Below are 13463 nucleotides of genomic sequence, written 5' to 3' on the forward strand. Positions count from 1 at the left end.
CCACACCCCTCTGACCTGCTATTGGCTGGTTCTGACCGTTACCTTTCTTTGTTGAACATATTATTAATGTGTTTCCTTTATAACTTACTCTTAAATTATGAGACTTAAATTAAATACATATGTTCAGAGCAGACTAATGTCATTTAGAATAGAAATTAATTTACAATAAATATATTTAAAACACACGTTTTGAGCATACATTAAAGGCATTTAAATTACATTATTGATTGTAGTTTGGGGCCATGTCGGAGTTTGAGCTTGATTGTGAAAATAGACGCCTGCCTCCTGAATTAGTAAAGACATTTAGAATGAAGATATTTAGAGAAAATATATTTTAATGAATGGTGGAATGCATGGGTTATGAGACTTTTGTAAGACTTTTTTTTTCTCTGTATTCTTCTTTGTTTTTTTATGTAATATTTTTGTTGGCCTTTCTTAAAATGTTTATGAAAAAAAGAAAGCACACACCTAATTTCTGTATCATTGTGTGACTAAAGAAAATATTTCAAACAACACAAATAAAGAAATGTTAAGTAAAGACACAAGCCAACATAGTAATAACAAGGTAATTGTTCCAGTTCTGCTCTATTCATGAGTAACAGTCTGAAATGCCTCTCTAGTGTAGCCAATTGGGTTAACCATGCTGAGCCAGCACTGTTGGGGACTAATCAGCATGAATTAGGTCAGGTGAACAGTAGAGTCCCTGTAGTTTTTCTGAGAAGTGAACATTGTGGCATAATGACATAAGAAAATAAAGAAGACTCAGCAGAAATAACTGAAGTGTCAAAGAAATGCACTGCGACATGTTTGTGTCTAACATGTTTATTGGCATTCAGAGGGAGACAGTGAGGGCAGTCGGTTAAAGCTCTTCTGTTAACACGAAATTGTGAGGGTGTTTAATACTATTGTATACCAGGTTGTGAAGGTGTTCATGGTCGTTGTCTACCATGTTGTGTAGATGTATAGGGTTGTTCTTTTGTTAACAGCTGATGTCTAACAGGTTGTGTCGATTTTTAGGGTTATTATTTTGTTAACAGCCAATGTCTACCAGGTTGTGCAGAAGGACCAAGATGGGTCACTCAACACTGAGTCTACAGTCTGCTTGCATAGACAGGTTCCTATAGAGCTCTTAAGGTAATGCTTCATATAATATGTATGTCCCATAGAGGCAGTGTGATCTCTCTTTCCATCTATTTCTCAGCCATTCCTCTCATCGGCTCACCCCTACTCAACTGATCTACTGATTTGTCCTGACCACTATCTCCAACCACTATAATTATACCAGTACAAACATGGCAAAACTCCTCTGGAGGCTTCAGCCTACCCAGACCAGTTTAGCACATAATATATCTACCTGAAACAGATGTAGACATATAGATCTGGCTAATAGAAAAACAACAGGTGTAGACATATAGATCTGGCTAATAGAAAAACAACAGGTGTAGACATATAGATCTGGCTAATAGAAAAATAACAGATGTAAACATATAGATCTCGCTAATAGAAAAAAAACAGGTGTAAATATATAGTTATTTCTGCTGGATGATAGAAAAACAACAGGTGTAAATATATGGATCTGGATAATAGAAAAACAACAGGTGTAGACATATAGATTTGGCTAATAGAAAAACAACATCTGTAGGCATATAGACCTATCTGAGGGAATGACAAGGCACTTTAAGATTCTTCTGTTGGGTGCGTTTGCTGGGGGTAGGTCATTTTCTCACTGGTGCTATGGCAGGTGGCTCCAGAGGCAAACTACAGAAATACAGACCATAGAAATATGCTCCATAGATTTAAAGAAATACAGACCATAGACATATGCTACATAGATCTAAAGAAATACAGACCATAGATACATGCTGCATAGATCTAAAGATATATTGACCATAAATATATGCTCCATTGATCTTAGTGTCTCTGTGTATCTCTGTGTTTTCTCTGGTCTCTAATCGTAGACCTCGATCGGGTCATCATGGTTGGTCGACTCGTTGATCACCTGTAGAAAAGAGAGACAACCGTCAGAACCTGGTCTGAACTCTCATATGAAAAAAGTATTTACACTACTCCAAAAAACGGGTCTTGATGAACAAAATATAGTAATTATCCAAATCTTTACTGTACATTGTGTATTTCGTTGAGAACAAAATGAACTCACAATTAACAATTGAAATCACAAGCTGCGTGAATTTCAACATAATGTGACTCAGTAGTGTGTATGACCCCCAGGTGTCATCCAACTGCCTACACACTCTTGCTACATGAGGCCGGGCATTGTCCTGCACCAGGAGGAACCCAGGGTCCACTGCACCAGCGTAAGTTCTGACGATGGGTCTGAGGATTTCATCCTGGTACCTAACAGCAGTCAGGGTATCGTGGCTAGCACGTGGAGATCTGTGTGACCTGTCCAAGGATATGCCTCCCCAGACCATCACTGACCTACCGCCAAACCGGTCATGCTGGATGATGTTGCAGGCAGTATAACGTTCACCACGGGGTCTCCAGACTCTTTCACGTCTGTCACATTCTCAGTGTGAACCTGCCCTCATCTGTGAAGAGAACGGAGCGCCAATGGAGGACCTGCCAATTCTGGTGTTCTCTGGCGAATGCCAATCTTGCTGCACAGTGCTGGGCTGTGAGCACAGATCCCATTAGAGGACATCGGGCCCTTATGCCACCCTCATGGAGTCTGTTTCTGAAAGTTTGTTTAGAAACATGCACACCAGTAGCTGGATTCATTCCCTTCTACAGCCCAGTCCAGCTGTCCTCATATAATAGCCCGTCTCCTAGTATCTCCTTCATGCTATTGATACTGTGCTGACAGACACAGCAAACCTTCTTGCAATGGCATGTATGGATGTGCCATCCTGGAGGAGCTGGACTACCTGTGCAACCTGAATGGGCTGCAGGTACCACCTCATGCTACCAGTAGTTACAAGGACACTAGCAAAACGCCAAACTGGAGAACACTCAGTCAGGAAGGATAAGGAGAGCGCAGTTGTCTGTGGACACCATTTGCAAAACCATTCCCTTTTTTGGGGTTGTCTTGCTGTTGCCTCTCACGTGCATCTGTTGTCACTTTCATTTGCACCAAAACAGGTGACACTGATTCACAATTGCTTATGCTTCCTAACTGGACAGATTGATATACCTGAAGTTTTATTGACTTGGTGTTGCACTGTGATTATTATGTGTTCCCTAAATTATTTTGAGCAGTGGTATGCATTAGTTTTCATCCCCCTGGACCAATCTATCAAGCCAACAAGCAGGGCAATGTCAAGTCACCAACTGGCCAATGAATCAAACCAACAAACAGGGCAATGTCAAGTCACCACCTGGCCTATGAGTCAAACCAACAAACAGGGCAATGTCAAATCACCACCTGGTCTATGAGTCAAACCAACAAGTGGGGAAATGAAGTCACTGAATGAAAAAATTGTCATAACAAATGAGGAATATCAAGTCACTCACTGATCAACCAAGCTAACATGTGAAGATTATCAAGTGAACGTTACCTGTCCATCTCTGGTTTCAATGGTCTTAATCAGAACTTTCTTGGACACTGTTGTTTCAACCATGGGTCTGGAATCCATCATGGTCTCTATAGCGAAAGATGACAGGACATGAATATAGGCTTTTTGATTTACTGATTATTGATACAGCATATTATGAAGTGGTATTGTTGATCATTTTTGATTAATTATATTGAATATTATTGATTCTTTACAGAGAATATTATTGATTATTAATATTGCTAATCATGAATTGATTCCTAATTATAGGTTGGTCAGTCAGTATTTTTGGCCCAGGACCTACCTCTTAGGTTCAATGAGCTGGAGAAGTTTGGCAGAGGAGAGCTGATTCTGGAAAGAGACACATCACTGAACTGTTAAAAACACTTTTCAGTTCCAGCTCTACCTTCCTCTTGGTAGTTCTCTATGTTCAGCATCATCATCAACATCTTCATTATCCTGCCCTCATCACCCTGCAGCACCTCTTCCCCGTTCAATTACTCCACCTCTTTTTCCATCTTTTGTCTCTACCTGCTCTCCTCCCCCTCCAGAAGTTTTCGGTAGGTGGCGATCTCTATATCCAGGGCCATCTTGACGTTGAGGAGTTCCTGGTATTCTCTGAGATGTCGTGCCATCTCATCCTTCATGTTCCTAATGTCCTCCTCCAGACGACTAATGTTGTCCTGGTAACCAGATGACTCCATGCTGAAGTTCTCCTCCATCTCCCTCATTTGGCGTTCCATAGATTCATTCTGAAGGTGGAGGATCAGGAGGATAGATTGAGCACCATCTCTTAAGAACATGGACATCATAACATGTCAGGACAGTTAGTACAAGCTAGTTAGTACAAGCTAGTTAGTACAAGCTAGTTAGTACAAGGTGGAATACTCACACTTCCCTTCAGGGCGTCAACCTCACAGGTAAGCCCCTGAACCTGGCGTCTGTAGTCGTTGGCCTCCTGCTTAGCAACCCGGAGTGCTTCAACGTTACGGGATGCAGAATCTGCCAGGTCAGCAAACTGCAGACATGACAGATAGACCTGAGATTGTCAATAGGAAACCATTCTACACACCGGTCCTTTTCCATATGTACTGGGGTGGAGGTAGGGATGTATGTGATATGGGTATGGGATAGATTTGGATATAGGGGTAGGGATGGATGTAGGGTTTAGGATGGATGTAGTGGTAGGATGGATGTAGTGGTAGGATGGATGTAGGGGGTAGGATGGATGGCGGGTTTGGGATAGATTTGGATATAGGGGTAGGGATGGATGTAGGGGGTAGGGGATAGGGATGGATGTAGGGTTTAGGATGGATGTAGTGGTAGGATGGATGGCGGGTATGGGATAGAGTTGGATATAGGGGTAGGGATGGATGTAGGGGGTAGGGGATAGGGATGGATGTAGGGTTTAGGATGGATGTAGTGGTAGGATGGATGGTGGGTATGGGATAGAGTTGGATATAGGGGTAGGGATGGATGTAGGGGGTAGGATATAGGATGGATGTAGGGGGTAGGGGATAGGGATGGATGTAAGTAGTAAGGGTGTAGTGATGATGTAGGGGGTAGGAGATAGGAATAGTGATGGATGTAGGGGGTTGGGTTGGATGTAGGGGATAGGATGTATGTAGGGGGTAGGTTGGATATAGGGGGCAGGGAATAGAGATGGGGTAGTGGGTTGGGGAAATGTAGGGGGTAGGGTGTAAGGGATAAATGTAGGGTTTAGTGGGTAGGGGATGCATGTAGGGGTAGTGGGTAGGGTGTAGGGGATAAATGTAGGGTTTGGTCAATAGGAGATAAATGTAGCGTTTAGTGGGTTGGGGATACATGTAGGGGGTATGGGTAGGGTGTAGGGGATAAATATAGAGTTTAGTGGGTATGGGATACATGTAGGGTGTAGGGGATACATGTAGGATTTAGTGGGTATGGGATACATGTAGGGGTAGTGGGTAGGGTTTAGGGCATACATTTAGGGTTTAGTGGGTAGGGGACACATGTAAGGAGTAGGATGTTGGGGGTAAATGTAGGGTTTAGTGGGTAGGGGATACATGTAAGGAGTAGGATGTTGGGGGTAAATGTAGGGTTTAGTGGGTAGGGGATACATGTAGGGGTAGGATGTTGGGGGTAAATGTAGGGTTTAGTGGGTAGGGGATACATGTAGGGGTAGTGGGTAGGGTGTAGGGGATAAATGTAGGGTTTAGTGGGTAGGGGATACATGTAGGGGTAGTGGGTAGAGTGTAGGGGATAAATGTAGGGTTAAGTGGGTAGGGGATACATGTAGGGGTATTGGGTAGAGTGTAGGGGATACATGTAGGGTTTAGTGGGTAGGGGATACATGTAGGGGTATTGGGTAGAGTGTAGGGGATACATGTAGGGTTTAGTGGGTAGGGGATACATGTAGGGGTAGGGTGTAGCGTGTAAAAGATAAATGTAGGAAGGTTTGGGGTCGGGGTTAGGATTTAGGAGTTGAGTGAGGCATACCTTAGACTTGTACCATTCATCAGACTCTTGCATGTTCTTGGAGGACAGGTTTTCGTACTGAGAGCGGACATCCCTAAGAGCAGCGGTCAGGTCGGGTTTGACCACATCCATGTCCATCTGAACCTGCTGAGACTCCGACACCTGTGACTGTAGCTCCAACAGCTCCTTTAAATAGGGGTACAGAAGTTAGGGAGATGTCACAGGAAGGTCAGAGGGTGTGTGTGTGTGCACTGACCTCATCATGTAGTTTCTTCAGGAAGTTTATCTCCTCCTGCAGTGACTCCACCTTCCTCTCAAGGTCGAGTCTGGACAGAGCTGCATTGTCTACATCCTGTATGAACACGGCCACGTTAACAGAGCTAACATCCTGTATGAACACGGCCACATTAACAGAGCTAACATCCTGTATGAACACGGCCACGTTAACAGAGCTAACATCCTGTATGAACACGGCCACGTTAACAGTCCCTCTAAATCCAGTGCGTGTCAGATAGTAGAGCTTGGCTCTTGCATTGTCTGGGTGGTTGGTTCGATTTGCCTACAGAACAGTCATGGAATCTACGAGATGTTGGAAACGTTCTCCAGGGATCCTGAGGTGATGACATCACCCAGTTGTAATGTGATTGGATAATGGTACATTCATGCTTTGAACAGCTGACTCCATCTCATTCCAAAGATGCTCTTTGGGGTTGAGGTGTGAGACTGTGCAAGCCACTCTAACTGAATTAGCTGTCATTCCTAGGACAATTCTGAGACAATAAAATATTTGCCAGATGGTACTGCTGAAATGTTTGTGACAAATGTTAAACTAGAGTGATGATGGAGTGTACATGGTCAGCAGCAATGTTCAGATATGCTGTGGTTTTATTGCCAGGGGATGTTTCTTCCCTAGCCACACTATTCTTAGTAACACACACTGTTGTCAATGAAAGACTCTGGTCTTCCTATCATACTGGGACAACCCGGGAGGGCCGGTCTTCCTATCATACTGGGACAACCCGGGAGGGCCGGTCTTCCTATCATACTGGGACAACCCAGGAGGGCTGGTCTTCCTATCATACTGGGACAACCCGGGAGGGCTGGTCTTCCTATCATACTGGGACAACCCGGGAGGGCTGGTCTTCCTATCATACTGGAACAACCCGGGAGGGCTGGTCTTCCTATCATACTGGGACAACCCGGGAGGGCTGGTCTTCCTATCATACTGGGACGGGTACACTGTGTAACGCCCATAGAAGCTTGGCCCACTAGTTTTGACCTTCTATTATTCAATCCAACATTAAAATGCCTTGATCCTCTCTACTTTACAAGATTTATTGGGTAAGGGAAAGATATCTATGGGAGAAATGAATGTTAAGTCAAAGCCACACGCAACATTGGGGAATGACGATCAGTTGTGGGACATACCATATACATTTTATGTGATCAATGTCAGTTACAGGTTTTACATTTTACCTTTTCTAACATTTTACCTTTTCTAACATTTTACCTTTTCTAACATAGATGGCTGGCTGGCTTGTGTCCATCAGCCATCAATGGAGGAGATTTAAAACTAGCAAACAACATTTATTTATGATGATGACACTATACCTGCACTAGCTGGACCCTGAATTTATATATGATATAACTTGATGACCCTATACCTGCACTAGCTGGACCCTGCATTTATATATGATATAACTAGATGACCCTATACCTGCACTAGCTGGACCCTGCATTTATATATGATATAACTAGATGACCCTATACCTGCACTAGCTGGACCCTGCATTTATATATGATATAACTTGATGACCCTATACCTGCACTAGCTGGACCCTGCTCCCCTTGAGTGAGAGAATTTCATGCATGGAGAGACAATCCAACAGTTACTTCAAGTGACCTATGATTTTTTTTTTTATATTTGTAATTATTCCTTTACATTCTATAAAAACAGTATGTACTCTGTCTCTTTGTCCAACTCTGCTGCCCTCTCTTCTCCACAGCTCCTCTCTCTCCTCTCTCTCTCCTCTCTGCGTCTCCTCTCTCTTCTCTACCCGTCCTCTCTGCACTTCCTCTCTCTCCTCGCTGCCCCACCTCTCTCCTCTCTGCCCCTCCTCTCTCCTCTCTGCCCCTCCTCTCTCCTCTCTGCCCCTCCTCTCTCCTCTCTGCTGATCCTCTCTCTCCTCTCTGCCCCGCCTCTCTCTCTTCTCTGCCCCTTGTCTCTCCCCCTCCTCTCTCCTCTCTCTCCTCTCTGTCCCTCCTCTCTCTCTTCTCTCCCTCTCCTCTCTCCTCTCTCTCCTCTCTGCCCCTCCTCTCTCTCTTCTCTGCCCCTTGTCTCTCCCCCTCCTCTCTCCTCTCTCCTCTCTCTCCTCTCTGCCCCTCCTCTCTCCTCGCTGCCCCTCCTCTCTCTCCTCTCTGCCCCTTCTCTCTCTCCTCTCTGCCATTCCTCTCTCTCCTTTCTGCTCCTATTCTCTGCTCCTCTCTTTTCTTCTCATCTTTACCCCTGTCCACTCCTCTCTCTGCTCTCCTCTTTGCTCTGCTCTGTCAGTCACCAGCAGACAACATACCCCTGTCACCTTTTCCACTGCAGCCAGACTGGAGTTGGTCCTCCAGCCATAATGTCAAAGAACCAGTCAGCCAGCCGTAATGTCAAGGAACCAGTCAGTCTGAACCAGCTAGGCATAATGTCAAAGAACCACTCAGTCAGAACCAGCCAGCTGTAATGTCAAAGAACCAGTCAGCCGTAATGACATATCCTACTGCCAGAACCAGGATGTCAGACAGCCATACTGTCAGAACAGATCAACCAGATAACACACTAGCTCCACTTCTCAGAACCAGCCAGTCAGAATCAGCCAATTTGAGCACGCTAGTTAGAACCAGCCAGTCAGAACCAGCCAGTCAGAACTAGCCAGTAAGCAGATCCAGTCACCTCTAGAGCAGGCTTGTCTGAGGGGCAGGGGTAAAGTCCTGCTCTGTGAGCCAGCTATGTTTGCAGTGGGACAACCTGTCTGTCTGTCTGTCTGAATGTCTGTCTGTCCGACTGTCTGTCCGCCTGCCTGTCTGCCTGCCTGTCTGTCTGCCTGCCTGTCTGACTGCCTGTCTGTCTGACTGCCTGCAGGGTAAATGTAAGTCAGTCTTGTACCGCTCTGAAGCCTTGCATGGTGTTCTCTGCCTCCTCACGCTGGACCATCTCCTCCTGCAATCTGGAAAACACAACATTATTATAGGGTGTTGATAGTGTATTTAAAGTATACCTGCATGTGGGAATAGAACATTAATTTATTCTATTTAAATTTACATCAAAGTGAAGTTCAGGGAAAATTAACAGTAAACAGAACAACACATTTCAACTCCCCTTTGACACCCTTCAGAAAGTGGTCTGGTCTCTTTCATTGTCTCTATTACTCTCTTGACCTTCTCCCTCACTCTGCTCTCTCTTTCTTTAATCTCCCACCCTTCTCTTTCTCTTTTCTCCATCTGCTCATTCCTCTTTCATTCTCTCTATTGGATTCCTCTCTCTTTCTTCTCCCCACTGATTTGGCAGATGTACAGCATGGGGAGAAATAACAAAAACAGAACCAAACAAGCCCTTCTAAGCTGCCAGTCCATGTAGCCCCCAGTGCATAATTTGTTACAGGGCTGTAAGAGAATGTAAGTATTTTGGCACTAAGACCATGCAATACATTATTGAAAAGTAATTCCCATTGTGATGTAGGCCTGTATATACATCATAACGGTGTGTAATGCTGCTTGCCAATGAATAATATAAGTACAGATGTTCAACGTTTCTTACTTCTCTCTGAGCCGTTCTAAGTCATCAGACAGATTGTCCCGGTGCACTTCAACACGAGCCTTCTCATTCGTCAGTTGGTCCACCTGTCGCCGCAGTTCCCGCATCTCGTCCTCGTACAGGTCTCCAATGCGAGAATGGGAGGTGCCCTTACCCCGGAGCTGCTCCAACTCGGCCTGCAATATTTTATTCTGCTGTTCGAGGAACCGAACCTTCTCAATGTAGCTTGCGAATCGGTCGTTAAGCGATTGCATCTGCGCCTTCTCGTTAGTCCGGTTGGTCTTGAACTCAGAGTTTACAGCATTGGACAGAGAGAAGTCCAGGGTTTCGGAGGTAAGCCGGGGCATGGAGGTGCTGCTGCGGAGCCGCTGAGACCTGGATGCATAGAACCCCGGGGCGACGGAAGACAGGCCGAAAGAGACGCGGGAGGAGCGCACCGCAGTCGGGTTGGAGTACAGTTGGCGACTGGATGAATAGGATGGGGATCGGTTTATGTTCCTCTCCGCTCCGAAATACTTCTTATAGGAAGACTGAAGACCACGGGGGGTTGTCATATTCCTGTTCACACTGTTGTCGTTAAAAGTGATTCGGTTTTTTCTGGTCGGATCTTGGTCCTGCCTTGTCTTGTTCAGTCTCTGTCACTGAGTTGCTGTAAGAGTTTAGTGATAGTATACTCCGGTCTTTATTCTAATGAGATAACAATCCCTTGAGAGTGGCAGCTCCAACGTCCTATTAAGGAATGGTAAGATAGAAACGGGAAAAGGAGCGTTTGCCTACAGATCTCTTTTGTTTCTGCATGTTGCCACCTTCAAATGTAGGAGCCCCTCCTGGCGGATTTCAACAAAGACCCACTAGTTTAGTTTCACCATTTACCAACATCTTTGCCCACCAGAGAGTAAAACATACACAGAGAGTTGCTTTAGAAATGCAACTGCTAATCACATCACTTAACTACTGACAACTTTTATAACATAACAGCATTCAAACATCTACTACACATTTCCATCTATGCTATTTTAGGGTGAATCCTGGAAGTGACCTGAGACAGTATGTAGTTATGTCTGCCTGTTTGTCTGTCTGTCTTTAAGTTTCTCTGTCAAGTCATACCATCTATGTCTCTGTCTGCCTTTATTTGTCTGTTTAATTATACCTCCTCTGTCTCTCTGTCTATCTCTCTGTCTTCCTGTATCTGTCTGTCTAAACACAACATCACTGTGTCTGTCTGTCTTTATCTGTCTCTCTAATCACAACATCACTGTGTCTGTCTGTCTAATCACAACATCACTGTGTCTGTCTGTCTGTATCTGTCTGTCTAATCACAACATCACTGTATCTGTCTGTATCTGTCTGTCTAAACACAACATCACTGTGTCTGTCTGTCTGTATCTGTCTGTCTAATCACAACATCACTGTGTCTGTCTGTCTAATCACACCATCACTGTATCTGTCTGTCTAATCACAACATCACTGTGTCTGTCTGTCTGTATCTGTCTGTCTAATCACAACATCACTGTATCTGTCTGTATCTGTCTGTCTAATCACACCCTCACTCTATCTGTCTGTATCTGTCTGTCTAATCACACCCTCACTGTATCTGTCTGTATCTGTCTGTCTAAACACAACATCACTGTGTCTGTCTGTCTGTATCTGTCTGTCTAATCACAACATCACTGTGTCTGTCTGTCTAATCACACCATCACTGTATCTGTCTGTCTAATCACAACATCACTGTGTCTGTCTGTCTGTATCTGTCTGTCTAATCACAACATCACTGTATCTGTCTGTATCTGTCTGTCTAATCACAACATCACTGTGCCTGTCTGTCTGTATCTGTCTGTCTAATCACAACATCACTCTATCTGTCTGTATCTGTCTGTCTAATCACACCCTCACTGTATCTGTCTGTATCTGTCTGTCTAATCACACCCTCACTGTATCTGTCTGTATCTGTCTGTCTAAACACAACATCACTGTATCTGTCTGTCTAATCACACCCTCACTGTATCTGTCTGTCTAATCACACCCTCACTGTATCTGTCTGTCTAATCACACCATCACTGTATCTGTCTGTATCTGTCTGTCTAAACACAACATCACTGTGTCTGTCTGTCTGTATCTGTCTGTCTAATCACAACATCACTGTGTCTGTCTGTCTAATCACACCATCACTGTATCTGTCTGTCTAATCACAACATCACTGTGTCTGTCTGTCTGTATCTGTCTGTCTAATCACAACATCACTGTATCTGTCTGTATCTGTCTGTCTAATCACACCCTCACTCTATCTGTCTGTATCTGTCTGTCTAATCACACCCTCACTGTATCTGTCTGTATCTGTCTGTCTAAACACAACATCACTGTGTCTGTCTGTCTGTATCTGTCTGTCTAATCACAACATCACTGTGTCTGTCTGTCTAATCACACCATCACTGTATCTGTCTGTCTAATCACAACATCACTGTGTCTGTCTGTCTGTATCTGTCTGTCTAATCACAACATCACTGTATCTGTCTGTATCTGTCTGTCTAATCACAACATCACTGTGCCTGTCTGTCTGTATCTGTCTGTCTAATCACAACATCACTCTATCTGTCTGTATCTGTCTGTCTAATCACACCCTCACTGTATCTGTCTGTATCTGTCTGTCTAATCACACCCTCACTGTATCTGTCTGTATCTGTCTGTCTAAACACAACATCACTGTATCTGTCTGTCTAATCACACCCTCACTGTATCTGTCTGTCTAATCACACCCTCACTGTATCTGTCTGTCTAATCACACCATCACTGTATCTGTCTGTATCTGTCTGTCTAATCACACCCTCACTGTCTCTGTCTGTATCTGTCTGTCTAATCACACCATCACTGTCTCTGTCTGTATCTGTCTGTCTGTATCTGTCTGTCTAATCACAACATCACTGTGTCTGTCTGTCTAATCACACCATCACTGTATCTGTCTGTCTAATCACAACATCACTGTGTCTGTCTGTCTAATCACACCATCACTGTATCTGTCTGTCTAATCACAACATCACTGTGCCTGTCTGTCTGTATCTGTCTGTCTAATCACAACATCACTGTATCTGTCTGTATCTGTCTGTCTAATCACAACATCACTGTGCCTGTCTGTCTGTATCTGTCTGTCTAATCACAACATCACTGTGTCTGTCTGTATCTGTCTGTCTAATCACACCATCACTGTATCTGTCTGTCTGTCTGTCTAATCACAACATCACTGTGTCTGTCTGTCTATATCTGTCTGTCTAATCACACCCTCACTGTATCTGTCTGTCTGTCTAATCACAACATCACTGTGTCTGTCTGTCTGTATCTGTCTGTCTAATCACACCCTCACTGTATCTGTCTGTATCTGTCTGTCTAATCACACCATCACTGTATCTGTCTGTCTGTATAATCACACCCTCACTGTATCTGTCTGTCTGTATCTGTCTGTCTAATCACACCCTCACTTTATCTGTCTGTATCTGTCTGTCTAATCACACCCTCACTGTATCTGTCTGTCTGTATCTGTCTGTCTAATCACACCCTCACTCTATCTGTCTGTATCTGTCTGTCTAATCATACCATCACTGTCTCTGTCTGTATCTGTCTGTCTAATCATACCATCACTGTATCTGTCTGTATCTGTCTGTCTAATCACACCCTCACTGTCTCTGCCTGTCTGTATCTGTCTGTAT

The 13463-nt window shown here is 44.2% G+C and overlaps 1 protein-coding gene across 1 annotated transcript; it reads right to left on the minus strand.

Annotated features, from left to right (window-relative positions):
• Positions 1–806: 806 nt before the first annotated feature.
• Positions 807–10506, minus strand: LOC105010334 (vimentin A2). Its single transcript, XM_013131714.4, has 9 exons — positions 9769–10506; positions 9118–9178; positions 6226–6321; positions 5991–6155; positions 4405–4530; positions 4044–4264; positions 3817–3863; positions 3516–3601; positions 807–1999 (listed from the first exon to the last, which is right to left on the minus strand). Exons 1-9 carry the CDS (start codon positions 10317–10319, stop codon positions 1949–1951), a joined length of 1404 nt encoding a protein of 467 aa, XP_012987168.1. The 5' UTR covers positions 10320–10506; the 3' UTR covers positions 807–1948.
• Positions 10507–13463: the final 2957 nt, after the last annotated feature.

This window comes from Esox lucius, chromosome 3 (assembly GCF_011004845.1).
Source record: "Esox lucius isolate fEsoLuc1 chromosome 3, fEsoLuc1.pri, whole genome shotgun sequence".
Lineage (NCBI taxonomy): Eukaryota > Metazoa > Chordata > Actinopteri > Esociformes > Esocidae > Esox > Esox lucius.